Source organism: Pan paniscus, chromosome 9 (genome assembly GCF_029289425.2).
Source record: "Pan paniscus chromosome 9, NHGRI_mPanPan1-v2.0_pri, whole genome shotgun sequence".
Taxonomy (NCBI): domain Eukaryota; kingdom Metazoa; phylum Chordata; class Mammalia; order Primates; family Hominidae; genus Pan; species Pan paniscus.
This window is the reverse complement of record NC_073258.2, coordinates 37,406,989-37,426,939: the sequence shown is the minus strand read 5'-3', so window position 1 is coordinate 37,426,939 and position 19,951 is coordinate 37,406,989. Positions and strand designations below refer to the sequence as shown.

At 38.9% G+C, this 19,951-nt stretch overlaps 1 protein-coding gene across 7 annotated transcripts in view; it reads right to left on the bottom strand.

The window, feature by feature from the left end:
• Window positions 1-19,951, bottom strand: part of CD44 (CD44 molecule (IN blood group)) — a 159,429-nt gene that overhangs the window by 90,820 nt on the left and 48,658 nt on the right. For 5 of the 7 annotated variants that reach the window (XM_008955848.4, XM_063608397.1, XM_024930780.4 and 2 more), the window contains exon 5: window positions 17,191-17,421. The exons of 1 other annotated variant lie outside the window; for it this stretch is intronic. In XM_008955848.4, the coding sequence (XP_008954096.4) occupies window positions 17,191-17,421 (231 nt within the window). Of the gene's footprint in view, window positions 1-1,022; window positions 1,155-2,625; window positions 2,755-5,476; window positions 5,594-6,068; window positions 6,183-9,015; window positions 9,142-10,387; window positions 10,517-17,190; window positions 17,422-19,951 lie in introns of all 7 variants that reach the window. One more of the 7 variants, XM_057299140.2, reaches the window with a different exon arrangement.

Below are 19,951 nucleotides of genomic sequence, written 5' to 3'. Positions count from 1 at the left end.
TCTGCACTGCAGCCTTTCAACACTAAATATTCAAGATTCAACACTAAATATTCAACACTAAAATATTAAAGATCTTTGTAGGATGAAAATGTGGTGACCCTATTATCCCAGATTTCAAACAAGAGCAAGTGCTAACCTGAATCAAAACCACAAATGGACATTCTCCCAGAAAAAGTCCCACTTGATGATGGGCTCTAGACTCTTGTTCATCTTCCCTCTTATAAGTAGAGTCCTTCAAGAGTTATCATACCATTGTGTAGTTGAAGCCAATTGTATTGTCCTTGACATGTTCATTAATTTAATGGAATCTCTTTCTCTTCATCAGTACATAGAATTAATATTGATTCTGAAGATCTTTGCCTGGCTTGGTTTTCCCCCATGGGTGTCCTCAGAGCTCCAGCTGCCATGTGCAAACTCATGTGTGCTGGGTCTGCCTGTGGTACTTCAGTCACTCAACATAATGGCCCCTGCCTAGCCATTCAAACACATCTTCCCTTGTGAAAAATGGATCCACTCACTTGACATATTCATTCCTTGGCTTTTCTTCCTTCACGTTTCTCCTTACAAGAGTCTCCTTCTTAGGAAAACTGCCCCCCCCCAACCCCCACCACCCACTTCCTTTCTCTGACTATCCAGGGTTTTTTTATTTTTCATAAACCAAGTCCAATTCACCTTCCTGTGATGCTGTGGTGGGCAGGGAGGGGTTCTCAGAATTTCTTTAGCGTTTATTGTTGGCAACATTCATTTCATATCTATTACTTACTGCCTCACACAGATATATTTTGACAATAAGTTTTTTCTTTTGCCAACCCTCCTGCTAAATTCCTTACTTTCAGCTCGGAACTTCATATTCAGGTGAATATGCGTATCACTCCTACCAAGAAAACTAATTTTTGAAGAACCTCAGGTCCTTCAGAAAAGTAGTTTGGTCTAAAACCAAGGGCATATTTCTAGAAAAATAGTCAGCAGTCATTCAGTGGATTTCAAAAAACATAATATATAAAAATCTCAGAGGCTATTACCCATCCTTCTTCCTGCTTGATGACCTTGTCCCATGGGGTGTGAGATTGGGTCGAAGAAATCAGTCCAGGAACTGTCCTCTGGGCTTGGTGTTGTCCTTCCTTGCATTGGATGGCTGGTATGAGCTGAGGCTGCTGTGACCATGCAGTTTGAGCAATTGTCAAAGTGTTAATGGATGCTTGGTCAGGGATACACCGATTTTATTTTTTAAAAAGACTTTATTCTCTAGACAAGACAATGAAACCATCTTCCTTGTATAGAGGGCAAGGAAGTTGCATAAATGCAGAATGTTTCAGCCGCTTTGGGTTCACTTATGCTCATTTTATTCTTAGCAATCAGCATGTGAACTGGAGGACACAAAAGCATTAACAACTCCTGCAGTGCAGAAAGGATGAGTTACTGACATCAAAGGAAGATGAAGGAGAAGTATTTCTTGACCCATGCCATGCTGCCACAGTCCCCTAAAGGCAGAAGTATAAAAGCCCGAGTGCATGATGTTATTCTGAGACAACCATATTCCAGCCAAATGCACATTAGGCTGGAAGTGATCTCAGGAAAGGAATCAGGTAACAGCTTTCCATGTGATCAATATGAAAGTCAATGCCATTTATCTCAAAAGCATGAATGGAATCCGTTAGAAGCATTACCTTCTAACAATGGGATTTATGGCATAAATGACATATAAGAAAGCAGCACATGCCTTGCTTCATTCTGAGCCAATGAAGAAGTATAGGTAGAAAAGATTACAATAGCATCCTCTTAGCAACAACCACACCACATAGACAATCACAGAATCCATTGCTCTGCCAGGAATTCATTTAGAACTTGCCATGCCCCAGAAGGACATGATGCATTATCTTCTATGTTGCAAATAGAAATATGGGAATATTTCTCACTGATACCAAGTGAGAATATGGAATTCACATTCTTTATAAGGCAGGACACATTTTAATACTTATGTCACACAGACAAAAGAATCCTGCATGGGAGCTTGCAGAGCCAAGTTATCTGGTATCACTTAGAGATGATGATGAGACTGGATTCCAATTTCCACAATCTCACAATTCAAGAATAGAGAAGATACCTTTTTTATACTCAAAAACAAATTACTGAACAGGCATGGCCAAAAGGCCAAATGATATCAGACAGGTGTCACTTTTCACATAACGTCTGGCTCTATTTCTTCAAACACTGGGGTTCTGACAAAATGCTTTCTCACAGCCAGACTTTGCAGAATCATATTGTAAAGTCTGGACCCACATTATAGAGTAGATTCCTTTATACAACAGACAGCGATATTTTATCAGGGCCTCTGCTACAATCTCACTAGATGATGCCCAAAACTCGATGTGAAAGAGACATGTTCAAGGGCATTTTCTCTGTGTTTCCTGTTCTTATTCATAACTGGCTTGTATCCATTCCTGTTCAGGTGACTTGTTATGAGCCTTTAAGGTTTGGCTCTGTGTGAACTGCAGCATAATTTATTAAGTAACCTAACATCTCGTGACAATTCCTCCAGTGTCCTTTTGTTCAATGTCCTCAATGTCTACCGTTTAACCCAAAAGGAAGTTTCCATCCAAATTTACTTGTTAAACCATCCATTACCAGCTGTCCCTGTTGTCGAATGGGAGTCTTCTCTGGGTGTTTGGCGATATCCCTCATGCCATCTGTTGCCAAACCACTGTTCCTTCTGGGTAGCTGTTTCTTCCGTTGTACTACTAGGAGTTGCCTGGACTGTGAGAAGAATATCAGTTGGGAGACATAATTGTCTATTTTCCTCACCAATAGCTGTCAACATATCTTTCTACTTTAAGGGCAGATACACATGGGGAGGGAAGGTAGAAAAGAAAGGCACCAAGGAAACAGGCCACTGATATTCTAAAAGGGATATGAGAAATCAAATGATCCAAATGTTTAATTTTTCAGCTAGGAAAATTGTGGTCCAAAGAAGTTTTGATTTGTTCAAAATCATAGGACTAAGCAGACCATAGCTGACGAATTCTCATAGTTCTATGAGTTATTATTATTTTTATTTTACTGCAGTGAATGGCTTCACATACCCTGTCTGAGAAAACCATTCAAAGAATAACCTCTTTGCTCCAGTCATTTTGACGAAAGGAAAACACTGTATAACAACTAATAACAAGATCAGCACACTAGGAGACCTTCTCAAATGGTGGTCATGTAACCCATAATCGCACACATTGGAAATGGACCAGCAGTGGATTTGCCCAGCAGGAAAGATGTTGGGATGGCTTGGATGCTATTCCACTAACACATTATTTGGTAATGTCCACATGGCACCTAAAATTGCTAAAATCACTTTTTAACAAAATTAATTCAGTTGAGGAAAACTATCCAAGCCAGTTTGAGGCATTATATAAATAATAGTGTGTGACAGGCTTAAAATTTCAACCATCATTTTAAAAAGGACAAAATCAAGAGAATATAATTCCATCAAGGTGTCTTCAGGAAAAGTCAGAAAGACACCAACATTTTTGTCTATAGCAGCTTGTAGCAATTTCTTTTTTTTTTTTAGTTTATCAAGAAAATGAGAGTCTATAAACTTGCCAAGCCAGAGTACTTTTTTGCAACTTGTAAAAATGGTTGTATTTCCTTATCTTAGAAAATGATATGTGTGATTTGGTGACAGTAATGACATTTAAAAAATATAACTGTCCTTATTTTACCCTTCCATTGGCCAAGCCATTATTGGGTTACCTGGTTATCCAGGAGGAGGGGGAAAAAAGCCAAAATCTTAAGTTTTACAAAACTCCCACTGACTAAATCACTAATTCCCAATAAATAATGAAGCTACAAAAACCACTGAATATAATTACAAAAAAGGGAAAATTGACCCAAACATAGACTGCTATGTTACTCAAAGTTTAAATAAAAGAAATAAGGAAGTGTATGTGTGTGACTGTATAGAACACTATACTCCTTCTATCACTAATTTTATAAACATAATGATTTTTTTAAGTACCCATAACTCTTAATTGTTTTCAGCCTAAATAGGAATGGGTTAGCAAAACATATGATTTCTATTGTAAAAGATGAAGGTTGACTTTCTTCTAGAAGTTGTGATGTTAATTTGATAAAGCCCAGAGGTCACCAATCAGATCCCTTTGAGTTTCGCAAATATTCATAAGATAATTGTTACAGTTGTTGCTGTCTTCTCTTTGTCAAGTTACATTCTGTCTGAATTTTCACCAACCCTCTAGTCCTAATGCCCCGCAAGCACCACCTTTTGACAATAGGCTCATTATTTCCAAGTCTCTAAAGTAGCTTTCTGGTCTTTAAGTACAAACTGTCTAAAATAATTTCTAAGGTATACTGTTAGGGCTCTAAGAGAGTGGAACAAAATCCTATTCCAGAGATTTATGCTTCCTCTGTATTTCCTTTTCTTATCAGACTTCTTTGTTAACTTAACCCCTAAGCCGTATGTATACATCACACCTACTGGGGTTTGTAATGGGGTGTAAGATCTGCTGGATATATTCAGTACAATGTCTAACCTCTATCCTAACTGATACCTGAAACTTTTCTTTTGTTATCTGAAGACACCCCTCAAGCCATAGATTCCCAAAGCCCTTTGGTTTTTAAGTGGCTTTTAAGCCACTCACATTTCCCCATTAGGTGTATCTAGGGCTGTGAGAATGACAGTTGGGTCATCATTTTAAAAATGCTAAAAAGCTGTTTTCCAAAATAAATACTTTTATTCCAAATAAGATAGACATATCTCAGCAGGATAGATAAAAGAAGAAAAGCACATACTTCTTATGTTTGGGGAGTGAGGGGGCCCCCTATTCTCACAGTCCACTGCCGCAACTTGAGATTGTTTTAGAAAACCTGAGTTTTCATAATAGTAGAAATAACAGTAAGAGCATCAAAGCCTTCCCCAAGTTACCATGGGCTTAAAAACAGAAAAAGAAGCAGTGGTAGAATTCAAATGAAGACCATAAGAGCTACCAACTTTGCTCTAAAGAGTACAAGGGATGTCTTTCTATAGAACAGTCAGGGACAGAATGCAAAAAAGAAACTGTATTCATCAAAGATCTTCATAGAAAATAAGGATTCCAAAGATCAATTCACTTGACAAACTTTCTTTCCAGATTCCACTACTAAGCACCAAAAGAACACACTCTTTGCCACACATTTCAATGAACACACACAAGTTACCCAAATGGAACCTCTAGGAACCTTTAACACAAAAATTGTATCTAGATCTACTTCTTAAAACATTTTGGCCTTTGGGCAACCTGATGAGTTATCATTTTCCTTCCAATTTTTAAAATTTGTGTGCGGGTTTAGCAGCTTTTCAGGCTCTAAGAATAAAAGAAATTACCGAGTGGAAATAAAAGATGTGGCCAATTTCTAAACAAAATCTTCCCTATTGCTGGAATGTCTTTACTAATTCATCTAACCCAGAACTGCCGACCGCCATCTTGCTTACTTGTGCTTGTAGAATGTGGGGTCTCTTCTTCCTCATGATGCTCATGGTGAATGAGGGGAGGGTGTGCTTCTGGGTTCCAGTTTCCTTCATAAGCAGTGGTGCCATTTCTGTCTACATCTGCTGTGATGATGGTTAAATACACTGTGACTTGTTATCAACCAATCTTTAATGATTCTGTTCTTCCATTAAAGTGCATGCTATTTAACAATTCTATGCCAAAGTGTTACCTGTGAGCATCCACTCTCAAAAATTTTGAGTGACTTTACCTAATTGGTCTCAAGAGAAAATCAATGGGCTTGGAATTTCTTCATGTTCCCTTATTATTCCACTACAATCAGTTTGTCAAAGGCAGAACCACAAACCATTCAAACATATTCATTTTTATCATGAAGCAACATAAAAAATCCTGTGCCCACATGGTATAATTGATAAATGACTCCTAAATGGAATTAAGTATCCTCATAAAAGTCCACTAAGAATTTCTTGATCAGATATTAACCAAATTTCCCACTGTGTCTCGATGATTGACCTTTGCAGCATCATGGGCTTTGAGGGGAAAAAAATCTTTCATTAAATATGCAGAACCCATTACCAGTCATCCTTGTGGTTGTCTGAAGTAGCACTTCCGGATTTGAATGGCTTGGGTTCCACTGGGTCCAGTCCTGGTTCTGTTTCGTGTGGTCAAAAGCCCGTGGTGTGGTTGAAACTGTGATAACGATGATTGAAGCAATTAGAAAAATGTTATTTCTTGAGCCTTCGCCACTTGTCCCGCACATAGTCTTGCTTCTGTAGACTATGCAATGAATCATCTATATCAGGTTGTATAGATGGCTGCATGGAAATGGAGGGAAAGCGGAGGGTGACTTCAGCTTAATTCAGCCATATTGGTAAGCATCTCAGTGTCCTTTGCATTCTGTCATAGAATACCTTGGGGTTCAGAACATGAGATCTTTCAGATAAAACAGTCAAAGAAGCTGCAGCAGTAGGAAGGACAGCTTTGAAAACACCAGCCCTCCACCGAGGATAACCAAAGGCGCCATTTTGCCCATCCATGCAGTCTGTAGTATCCCTCTGCACTTGAAAGCCCAGGGACTTAGTCACTGTGTGCTATTTGTAGATCCTCCGGGTGAAGAGGCAGATAACTGAAAGTTATACCATGATAATCACTTTATGTTGTTAGTAATTTCAGTGGGGAAAGGAATGCCTGAGCAGCCAGAGCTTTCCTATAGATGATTCTGAAAAAGAATACCTAGAATAGCCATATGTTTTAGCGATACATTTCTGAATATTTATCAAACACTATGGTATTCTCCTCAAATACAAAATATGTCATGAGCAAGCCATTCATAGCCAATGAAAGAAAATAAGACACCACAGGTAACCAGCCACCATCATAGCAGCACACTGGAAAGAAGGAGGCGTACATCCACCAGCACCCTGATATTGTCACCCAATCTGTTAGGGCTGGAATAAGAGATGTACCTAACAGAAGGATCATGACAAAATCTGAGTCAATATGTTTTGTGAAAAGGTTATTTGCAAATCCATCCTAATTGTTTCAAACTTTATTTTGATACCCAAATAACACAAAACTGTTTTCAGAACTATAATACTGTCAGCTCTATTTTACAAGTTATGAAAAATCAAGTTTAGAATCATTAACCACATTCTCAATAGGCCTGAAAAAGTGCTTATTATCAAGCAGTTATCACACCCCTCCAGAAGAAAGAGGGCATCATGTTGAATTATGTCCATAGGTGCTAAGCAGAAAAGAAAAAAAAAAAGAAAAGCAGAAATTGGAAAAATATGCCATAGAGATTTAAAAAATTAAAAAACAAAACAAAACAAAACAACACCATGGGAAATTTTTCCCCAAAGCCTGACCATACAATTCATTTGCAGGTAGATCTGTTTGGGTTATCACCCAAGGGAATTTAATTTCTTCAGTATCAAGACCACGTCTTTACTGATGGGCCCATCTGCAAAGCTGGGCCACATGCTGAACACAGGAGACAGTGTAATGTAAAACTCCAGTGTTTTCGATTATTTGGTTTTTGTTCTGAAGTTACCAAAAGGAATTTTCTTATTCCATAGATTAAGCTCTGGAGGGGTGTCGGGTCTAAAAAAAAAAAAATCACTTAAAAGTTTAGATAGAAAATTCTAGTTCCTTTTGAGTATTTGTCATATCAATGTTATATACTCAGATGCCTTCAAGGCCTAAGCTATTTTTTTTTCTGGACCCTTTCTTCTCTGTCCATTTGAGGATGAAATTCTCAGGTTTTAATGGAATGGATAGAACTTCAGTGAATTGGGAGAGCTCACACAGCACCCCAAAAGCCTTTTTTCTAAGGAAAAGCAGAACTGTGATGGAGTCAGGTTCAGGATTCTCAGCTCTGTTCAGCAAAATCTTAAGTCATTACAGGTATGTGTGGAAAACTCAGTAATCTGGCAGAATATTAGACCAACCTTTGCATGTTTTTAACTTTTTAAGGATATCTTTAAAGCTCAATTTCCATCTCTTTGTTCTCAAAAAGTTTTATAATTGTCAAAAATTTGGATACTATTATGTACCAATAGTGGTTTCATTATTTGCTTTTAATAAGTGGCAATGTCTTGCTAAAGCTAACCTGACATTTGCCCTTCCCTTCAAGGTCTTTCTGCTATATTGGTGTCCAGCTCATTTGTTAAAACTCTGGATTTGTTCCCTTGACCTCAGCTGGGTTTTGATTAACTAAGATAATTCTTGAGTTCTAGCTCCCATCATTTAAGCCTTTAGGGCCTTCAATTTAGGAACTTCCACAACTTTTTTTTTTTTTTTTGAGACGGAGTCTGGCTCTGTCACCCAGGTTAGAGTGCTGGAGTGCAGTGGCGCGATCTCCTCCTGGGTTCACACCATTCTCCTGCCTCAGCCTCCCGAGTAGCTAGGACTACAGGCACCCGCCACTACGCCTGGTTAATTTTTTGTATTTTTTAGTAGAGATGGGGTTTCACTGTGTTAGCCAGGATGGTCTCGATCTCCTGACCTCGTGATCTGCCCGCCTCGGCCTCCCAGGGTGCTGGGATTACAGTGTGAGCCACCGTGCCTGGCCTACAACTTTTAATTAATACCCTCCTCATCACATTCTTCAAGTCTATTGCTCCAACAGACCATGAGCTTCTGAAAAGCAAAGGCTCTGGCTCTTTTCATCTTTGTGTTTCCAGCACCTAGCACAGTAAGTACACAATGTACATTTTTTGTACTGTTTTAATATCATTCTCTGATAAAGCCTGATCATTCAAAGACAATCTGTAGCAGTAGATCCCATAGATAAATAAAACAGGAAGAACATGAGACAAGAGAAATTTTGTGAGATATTTTCCCCACTTCTCAAAACATTCTATTTCTTCTTCCATAATCTCATCAAGATATAACTAAGGTATGATCATAGGTTCACCCATTTTTCACATTAACTACTTCTCAAGAGAGATACAATTTGGTATCACTCAGATTAATCAATAAGCCTTGCATAAATGGCTGTACTGTAATTGATTATTCTTACTGGTGCTGGAGATAAAATCTTCATCATCATCAATGCCTGATCCAGAAAAACTGAGGTGTCTGTCTCTTTCATCTTCATTTTCTTCATTTGGCTCCCAGCCTGCTGAGATGGTATTTGAAGACGTACCTGTTGTGGTGACTTGCATTAGTGGCTGAGCTGGACGCCAAGCAACCCACTTGCAAAGGAAGAAAATCAGGCACAGAAGGTATAATGGATTTCCCAGGATTTTTAAAAGAAAGTGAGGGAGTTGACTTGCATACCCCAAATTCTTATGTTCTGATCTCCGAAGCTAATACATAAATCTCAAAACAAGTGGCTATGATCTTTAAAACTGAATATTCTCTTTAAGAAAGCTGAAAGAATAAGTGTGGACATAATCTCACCATATAAGTTTTTAAAGGCTAATGAAAACTCCCCCACACTTTCAGATATGTTTATTATTAACTCATTAACCATATGCCATTAAAGCCAAGCCATCAAGAACAGAATGGAAAGGTTTCACACGTGCCTTTTTTTTTTTTTTTTTTGGTCAAGACACCTTCAGAAAAATGTTGGAATCTACACCTACGTCAGTCATTTCATTGTGTTCACAATTTGCTAATTCATTTTTTATCTTCTCTAGTATCAGATCAGATCAGTATACCTCCAAACAGAGATGGAAGCTACACTGCAGTTCCCAATACTACTTCAGCATAGAGCAAAAATGTGAAGCCAATTAACAGAGAAATCATTTTTGGCATTATTAGGCAATCAAAGGGGTTAATTAAAGTGAAGTGTGGTTCAGAAATTGAGAAATTCTTTTTCTTTTTGAATAAAAAAAGGAGATGAAAAACTTCCACTTCTTCTCAGTGGTTACTGTAGAAGATGTCTCTTTACTAAAAACGGGTTTTCTACATTTTAAATGAGATTCAGGCTATCTTAGGGAATGAGCATTTGTCTTTTCATATGATTAGTGTCTACCCCAAGAATAGTTCCACTGATGAAGATTTTCTATATTTTTTCATATCTAGCTATGCTATTTCCTCATGAAAGTCCAAGACTTTTTATGACTGTGGTAATTTTAGAATATACATGAATGATCTTTCAGAGTCACAATTTTGCCATATCGTTAAAAAAACTTATTCCCGTTTCATAGTCTCTGTATTAGCCTTCTCCTGGTCTATACTAATCCATAGATTAGAAAGAAGAAATCTGCTTATTGGTGCCATACAAGCAAACAAACAGATACCAGAGTTAATGATCCTTCTAAAGTCATAACGAAAATTTGTGAGAATAGAAGGAACGTTAGGCTTTAATAACATCCCAGAGGTCAATCAAAATTATTCAAGGCTGTCAAGAAAACATACGCTATGAGATAATAATAACTCATTACCAGCCATTTGTGTTGTTGTGTGAAGATGATTCTTTGACTCTGATGGTAGAAACAACCATGAAAACCAATCCCAGGTTTCTTGCCTCTTGGTTGCTGTCTCAGTTGCTGTAGCACTAGTGCTCATCAAAGCTGTTGTAATCATGATTGAATTGATTGTTGAAAGATTAATTAACGGTTCCTAAGAAATAGCATTGAATATGCTCGTACTCTTTTACTACTCAAGAGAATCATCTATATTTGATATAGATGGTGAAAAGAAAGGGAAAAAGCAAAAATGTTCCATTTTTTTCAGAGACTCAAACTGAAGTTTATAGAATGTCAGAGAGGGAAGGATCTTAAATATCATCTGGTTCATGCTCCTTATATTAAAGATTTAAAAATTTTGCTGGACAGAGCTTCTGACCTGTCTGAAGTCAGAAGCCTAATTAGCAAGAGTGAGGGCTCCAGGAACGCATGACAGCCGTCTTTGAATTTTGAAAGTCTATATAATGTAAAAGAGGGATTAAACTTTTTTGCCTCTGGATCCATGAGGCCAAATTAGGATCTGTGGTGAAAATTTCAGGAAGAGGAATGTTCTTCCAAATGTTGGATTTAAAAAACCAATAATCTGAACTATCCAACAATGAACTCCTTCATAAAGTATTATGTTTCCCATAGTCAGGAAGATCACTTGGCAGGAAAGTTGTGTAAGAGATTAAATTATTAGAAGTGTTGATTGAACCAGACCATTTAACATCCTTTCCAAATCTGAGAGTTTATGATTCTAAAACCCAGCTCTTCAGAGTCCTAGCTCCTTAATCTTCTATACAATCTTGGGCAACCAATATCATTCTCCAAGAATTTAGGATATGATATTTCTGCCAGCAATAGATACATAATCTTAACAATCCAACACACAGGGAAAATGACATAGAAGTAGAAGATTGAAAAATATGCCTCTACACTTTTCTCCATTTAGATTCCAAATCCTCTCACAACCTTGCCCAAGGTAATTTCTTATGTGAAACTATATTTTGCAAAGCAGAACAGGATATTTTGAGTCTCATTCTTTGAAAATAGGATAATCAATCAGGAAAGACAGACAGAGATGAAGTGACCCCAATGATCTTGCTAATAAGACCAGAAGCAAGAGTCTTGATTTAAAAATCTCTAAAGACTGCCATTTCTGTAACCAATAATGCCCAAAAATGTGCATTGGAAGAATATGAGCTAACAGTAGACAAAAAACTGAGAGCAAGTTCAAGCAGAGGGGCTGAAACCATCATCCCCAAACAAAATAGTAAGGTGAGTTAGATTTTTTTTTTCAGCTATCAAGAAAGCCCAAAAATGAACAAAGATGAAACACTGCCAAAAAGACCTTTTCCTTCACATTCTTTGTCCTATGAAGATAAACATTGTCAACATTTAAAAATAGCATTGTCTTTATTCCGCAATCTCTGTATCCCCCCTCCCCACCCCTGCATGATCTTAGACATTGTGATATGGCAACCATAACATAACATGAGCACTATTTTCCTCACGATTATTTATAGAAGTAAAGAATATAATTTATCCAATGTCATATAAGGCAAACAAATGTAAAGAATAATTTTTCCATGTTTATTACCCCCCTCTGCAGAAAGAATGCCTAGTTATTTTGAAATATGGCCATTAACTCCATCAATGAAAGTTAATAAATGAGGGTGTCCTTTTAATCTCCCATATTTACAGGCCTTGAATCGTTTTTCCCCAAAGCTCCTTTAACAATACACTTTGCAGGGATATAGAGCTAAGAGCCACACACCCAGGGAGCTTGTTAGAGGCCTAGATTCTGATATGGAGCAACAGGTCATTTCCTACATTTTACAGTTGAGATTTTAAGTGTCCAAAGAAGGGTTCAGGGCCTACACTTTGATGAGAGAAATCTGCATTTCCTTCTCTTATTACTGGCTGTGAGAATCAGATCAGCAGAAAGAAGCCTGCACTCTCCGGCAGACTTCTTTCTAAAGGACATTTTCTCATTGAATCACACAGTCAATTCATTCATTTGTAGTTTTTCATAATTTCATTCATTCATTCAAAACTATTGATTCATAGTTTTTCCTTCCTCTGATGGAAAAATCATTCTGATTCTATATACACATTGCCAAAAGGAAAACATACAGGACATTTAAGAATATCAATCATATCCCCAGATCCACAGACCTTTCTGATATATGAAGTGGTACAAGACCCTATTCTCACTAAGAATGATGAAGGAGATTTGACGTGATAATGGACGTCCTCTCCCCTAACACTAAAAGGTCTGACATCCAGGAGAGCTGATAAGCAAAAGACAAAGCAGTTTACCTGTCGTTGCTGTTGTTGTGAGATCCTGAGTCTTAGGCTGTGAATTACCAAACCAGGACCATATCTAGTTATTTTGCTCCTGAGCTGTTGCGTGGCTGTTTGAGTGCACAGTTGAAGTAACTGGATCAATTATGAAAGTATCACTTAGTGATATTCCCTCTACAAATCTTTACTTTCAGTTCTGCCTATATATGATGTCTGTATCTATTATTGAATGATAATTAGAAAAGAAAATCTAGGCCTGGTTTTATCTTTCCAGACTCCTAATGTCACCCACAATCTTAGGACAACATCAGAAATGCAAATTCCTCATGGGTATAAATTTCGTGCTACTCATTCTTCAAACTGAATCCCCTGAATTCATGATCAAAGCAAAATCAAGCAGCAATTTAATAACCTGTGAAGGAAAGAGATTTTCTATTTACTTGATTGGGCGACTGAGCCATGAGCTGGAGGTTTTTGAAGCAGCATTTCAAACGACTGCTTTCATGCATTTATCTTTGGATTATCTTTGGGTTGCTAGTGTGTATTTTTCACATCTGTCTAGCATTGTACCCAGGTAGCTTGTGATGACAACTGGCATTTCAAAGCTCCACCCACACGCATCAGCCTCAGGTCAAACTTCATACTTGAGCAGGAACTTTGCAAAGAAAATGTGTTCAAAGTGTCGAAATCAGATAAAACTTCCTCAGGTATCCATCTATCATTTCTGTCACTTTTTATTCTATTCCAATATGTGTTTCTACCAAAAACCAGAGTTGCCAAAGTTAGAGAAATTCCAGACTTTTCTCAAATTAGAGAAAATATCATCAGTAACATTTTGCAATTTAAAATCTCTCATTCGACTCTCGAGTTTGACTTGAGTCCAGCATGTTTTCTTATTGAAATGGAATGGCAAAAACCATCAGGATAAATATCTAATTTAAGCCAGCTGAGATTTTAAAAAGCCACTTTAAATTATATATCCCTTTGAAAATCTACGTTATGACCTCCTTCCTCAAAAAAGTGATGCTACATATACACACTCAAAATTTACATACTATTTCAGATAGTTCTAGAATGCCTTATGGTCTACCATTGAACCTACTGAAGGTCCATGAACCCTAGGTTAAAAACTTTGACTCTATCTATATCAAATGCCAACAGCTGGCACAGTATGTTCTGTCCTCTAAATCAAGCTTGTCCAACCCGTAGCCTGTGGGCCACCTGTGATGCAGGATGGCTTTGAATGTGGCCCAACAAAAATTCATAAACTTTCTTAAAACATTATAAGCTTTTTTTGTTGTTGTTATCCCATCAGCTATGGTTAGTGTTAGTGTATTTTATGTGTGGCCCAGGACAATTCTTCTTCTTCCAATGTGGCCCAGGGAAGCCAAAAGACTGGACATCCCTGCTGCAAAGGACACATTAGTTCAGAACAGAGAGTAGAGAAATAGGAGCCAATTTTACCCATGAAGCCTCCAGACAAACCTGAGCATCCCCGGGAAAATCCACAGACACTACATTCTCACCTCAGAAACTTTATTAAAGATGCATAATTCCCACCACCCTCACCCAATAGTACACCAGGAAAAAACAGTACCAGAGGAAACAAACCTACAAGAACAAGATAGAAATAGGCGTTATTTTTGTCTTCCTGAAAGGAGTGGTATGAGGGGGAAAAATGGAAAAAGCTACTGCCTAGCCAGCAGAATTTCTAATTTTCCCCACCCAAATAGGCCATACCAGATCTGAAAAAAAAAAAAAGAAAGAAAGAATTCCTTTGACACCCAGAAGACAAGGAAATACAGTGTTCCAAGGCAGGAGTCTGCTTCCTGAATTAGTTTAGGTTTCTTGATCCCAGAGAGTTCCAGGTCACCAATAGGAAGAGGCTGATGACACTCAAGATAAACAGCCTGCTGGAAGCCTAAAGCTACCCAGATGGTTATTCTTACTAGCTGTCCCTATTGCCACCCACTACAGGCCCTTCAGGAAGGAATGAGCCAGCCGAGCCAAAGGCAGCTTCTTCTGTGCTCTCAGCCAGCACTCCTCTTGACCCCTGCCCTCCTGCAATGCATGAGGGAGGCTTTGCAATCACTCCCTGTTACTCTGTCCCAGCTCTCAGTCCAACAGTGATAAGGTTTTGCAAATCTCCTCACTGGACTTTAGGAATACGATTCTACTCAGGAACCTAACAGTGCTGACTTTTCCTGGCGTGCCATTATGCTACGTTCAAGTTTCCACCAGGTTGTTTGCCTTGGTATGTTTCTTTGCATGAAGTGATCCACTTGGAGCTGCTACTGGTCCCATTGGGTCCTATAGTACTTCAGTGACTCTCAGGTTAGCCCTGGACTCATCTGGTAGACTCATTAGTCTTTTTCTTTTTTAGCTGCTGAAGGAAACTTAACTAATTTATCTGGGAGGAGAAAGGCACAATTCATTTCGCAGCTCAAATCCTGAACTATGTTTTAGTTAAATCTCATAAACACTCCTTTTCCCTGATTTCTAAACTAATAATATGTATTCTCCATGAAGGTAAGTCCAACTCTGAATTCCTAGTATCCTAGAGCAGTGTCTGGCATACAGAAGACCTCAGATACTGATTGAATGAATAAATATCTCAGTAATCCTTGCCTCTCTTCAATATTATTTCCTAACTATGTTTGTCCTTGGATCCCAAGCATTCTAATAGGCCTGGTACATAGTAGGTTCTCAAAATACGTTTGCTGACTAACTTAGGAAGGGAAGATACAGTTCTTAAGAGATATTCTATAGGGGTTAATGAAATGTGTGTTTTTAAAACACACATGAAATACTATTTTATATAGGCTATTAGTGGTTTGAATGTTAACTACATATAGTCCCAAGTTATGTTTTATCAGGATTTTCTTCTTTGGTGGGAAGTGGTACTTTAGAGTAGACCTATTCTCCTTCCTGCTGAGACCACTAATTATTGTGTTCGCTAACATCTGACAAAATTGCATACCATAATGATAAGCACCTTCGACATGGTTACTTTAAAAAGACAGGGAACCCAAGAAGCAGTGAGTAGCTAGCAGCACTGCCTGCTTGGTTTGCAGAAGCCTCTCTCAAGAAGGGTTGCCCACGGGACTACCAACAATAAGCTGATGCAAACTCAAGAGGGCCAATAACCCAAGAAAGTATGGGCAGCTTGAAAACTCTGCTTTTTAAAAAGCTTCAAAGAATGTGCAGGGAGTGATGGGAACCCCAAGCCTATTTGTATCATGCCCTCAGCCAGAGACTGACAGAAATTTAAAACACTATTGCGCAAGTGACCTTAAATGAAATCACAGTGCTGTGGGGGTTTCCCTGGCTTCTGGGTGACAAGGAAAAGAGAAGGGCCCTGTCTTGAGTATTCACAAGCCAGCGCATTTCTGCCACACTCTTTGGAGGCCCAAGTTTCACCCCTCAGGAACTATAGCCAGGAAAAGAGAAAATCCACACCATACTAGGAAAACCACTCCAGAGGCAGATGCCCTATTTGAGTTTGATTAATCCTCCACAGGAGGAGCATGGCCCATCTGGGAGCCCATTTCAAAACAAACCATAGAAGAAAAGCAAAGAGGGAAACAGGAGACAAGAGAGATGTAAACACTTTCCAGTGGAGCTGAAGCGCGAGGGACAAACTCCAAAGGAATGGAACGCAATGTTTACATACTTCCACTCTTGCAACCCTAAGTAATGAATTACCCCCACACACCAAGTAAGTATTGAGAACATTCCCCAACAGGCTGGATTATAGAGCTCTTAAGCTGATTTAATTTCACCAGAAAACTCCTCCAGATATGCTTCCTTGGACCAAAAACAAAGGAATTGTTGAGTAAATTATCGTTGGTGAAAATCACTGAATATTACACTATCAATAGTAAGAATGTAAATCAAGTTAAAACATAAAAAGCCACAGTTGACCCACGTATGCCTACTGTTCCATTATTGGAAAGCTAAGCATGTGGGAGTTATTTATATCCTACTGCTTATTGTCATCACCAAGGTCTGATCGCAAAAATTCAAAAAATTGCAACCTCAGGCATAAGTGGGTTTTTTAAAAGGTGCTAGTGGAGTGGTATGCAAACTCTATGATCCCAACTTTAAGAAAACAATCTTATCCATAGGTGGATAAGAACAAGAAGGAAACATGAAAAAATGAAAACAGTTTTTATATCAGGCTTGAATTGTTACTGTATACCTGGGGATAAGAGAATAAGGAGGGCTCTCCCCAAAATAAAACTTCCAATATGGCACTTCTTATGCTAAGGTAAGAAAAACAGTTATAGATGAGGAAAAAAGGTAGGCAGTAGTAGTCAATGCAGGCAGTTTACTGACAACCACAAGAGCCCACCTCCCTGAATGGCATCACCAGCTTCCAGCTGTCTAGAGACGAGAAAATCAGCACCTGAGTGTGCAATGCTCAGGAAGGTCAGAGACATTTTGCCAGGGAATTGCTATTGGGAAGCACAGTGATTTATTCTCCTTACTGGTAGCAGGGATTCTGTCTGTGCTGAAGGTGATCCAGGGACCGTCTTCATCTGGGATGGGGTGTACAGTAGAAAAGGTGTAAAAGATGTAACCTCCTGAAGTGCTGCTCCTTTCACTGGAGGAGCCGCTGCTCACGTCATCATCAGTAGGGTTGCTGGGGTTGATGTCTTCAGGATTCGTTCTGTATTCTCCTTTCTGGACATAGCGGGTACCATCACGGTTAACAATAGCTGGGAGAGAGAAAAGGTACTTACAGAACTTCACAGCTCATATTTTGAGTATGTGGATTAGCGTTTAACATAGTGACTTCAAAGCTATTTTCCTTTGTAATGAGAAACACCTATCTATCCAGTGGTGGGAGAGAGTGGCAGATGCACTAAGAAAGTGCACCCTCCTATCACCCACACACCCTGGGGATGAGGCAGGAAACAAGGAAGTACTGGAGAGTCCCATCCCCATGTTTGAATCCCAGCTTCATAGAGCTCTGGACAAGGCAACTCTGAGCTTCAGTTTCCTCATTTGTAAAATGGGGATTATGTGATACATTGTAAGTAAAGTGCTCAGCACAGTATTCAAAATACAGTGGATGCTCAATAAATAATCATCCTCCCACTTGTTTCCCTACTCTCCCTTCTGAAGTACATATAAAATGTGTTGCTATTAATTCCATATATTCCTCCGAAAAAGATTTGAAGTAGCAGACTAATAGCCTCAGCAGGGAAGATACATCTGCAAAATGATGAAGATTTTGATTTTCTTTTTTAAGGGGCAAGTTTTGTCCACTTGTGCAAACACCCACTTCTGGCTAGGAAATCAGCAGGTCTAAATATAGAAGAGCCTTTGCCATTCTCTGTGAAATTCTACCTGGAAATTAACAAGCACAGATATACATGAAGATCAACATCTGTGGTTTCAACAAATGACTAGAATGAATTGGAGAAGAAAAAGCCTGAATGCATTCATTCATTATTCCTCCCTAGAAGTATTTGCTGCTCTCAAGTCTGGGCCACTCACTATGCAGGTGTGCATTTAGATGAAATTATTTTCTGCTGTATTGAATTGATGGGACTAAAGGTTGTTTTTGGCCACATATTTAGCTTGTTCAAATGAAACTTTTTTTTTTTTTTTGAGATGGCGTCTCATTCTGTTGCCCAGGCTGGGGTGCAGTGGTGCAATCTCAGTGTGCAGCAGCCTCCGCCTCCTGGGTTCAAGCAACTCTCCTGCCTCAGCCTCCCAAGCAGCTGGGACTACAGGTGCATGTTACCACACCCAGCTAATTTTTGTATTTTTAGTTGACACGGGGTTTTACCGTGTTGGCCAGGCTGGTCTTGAACTCCTGACCTCAGGTGATCTGCCTGCCTCAGCCTCCCAAAGTGCTGGGATTACAGGAGTGAGCCACTGTGGCAAGTCTCAAGTGGAACTATTAATAATACATAAATGAAAAAAAAAAATCAAGGTCTCAGTCACCCTGGTAATCTCTGCAGGTGAGGATTTGACAAGGAAATATTGTTGACCACACTCTTACACGTCTGGACTTCAAAAGAGAACTGTGGGCATCAAAGAAACAGGGCATTTATTAAACCTCTACTATGGGCTGGACATACATTAGACATAGTGTCTTTTACAAATTTCCTGAATATTCTCATAGGTTGTTCCATTATATGAATGAGAAAACTGAGGATCAGTCACTCCTCTAAAATCTCACACATGGTGAGGGAACTAGGATTTCATGCCAGGCCTGCTGAGACAGCACATCTCATGTCGTAGCCATCATGGTGTGAAGCCTCCCCTTCCTATTGCAAGGCACAGGTCAGGGACAATTCCTTACATAACAATGTGGGGCTGGGTTTGTATGGTCTACGAAGATTCTCATCCCTCTGCCACTGCCAACATCATGCCTGTGCACACTGTCAGTATCCAGCTGTGAGGAAGCAGAAATCAGACCTCTCAACACTGTACTGTTTCCCATTAAATGAAGCTCAGAGGCCGTAAGATCAGGGTTAGCAGTTAGCCTATTTGAAAGTTCTGGTTGAGATTTTCTGATTTCTAAAGTGCTGGAATAGGCCAGGCATGGTGGCTCATGCCTGTAATCCTGGCACTTTGGGAGGCTGAGGAAGGAGGATTGCTTGAGCCCAGGAGTTCAAGACCAGCCTGGACAACATAGTGAGACCCCCTCATGTCTATTTTTAAAAAGTGCCCGAATATATACATCTGTGGATAATCAAATATCAGGATGATTTAAGATGGATGTGGTATAAACAATGTCAAAACACATATCAGGAAGTTTATATCCTTCATGATTATCTTTCAATACTTCAGTTATATCAAACAGAAAATTGCTAATTAGGGCCAAAATGCCCCTACACCTGACACTTATTAATCCCTCTTTATAAGAGAGAACATGACTCAGACCCAGAGCTTTCAGCAGCTGCAAATTAAGAACATTATTTAATTTTTCTTACATTTAGGTTTATTATTAAGGTTGCCTTCTATTTATGATGTGATGTTGGTTTTCCATGTGCAATTTCTTTTTAAAAGTTAATGTATTTTAATTAGAAAACAGTGGATCATTTAAATAAAAAATATCAAGTAAATGAGAGCATTGTACATATAGAGATGCCAAAAAAAATGTGAAAGTGGTTTTCAAATGACTGAAGTTTGAGGAACGATGCATGAGTGTAAACCAGAGAGCAGTTTCAAGTCATTGTAGAAAAAAAGGAAGGGACACTGAATTAAAGCCAACTGTCCTTACTTAGTCTT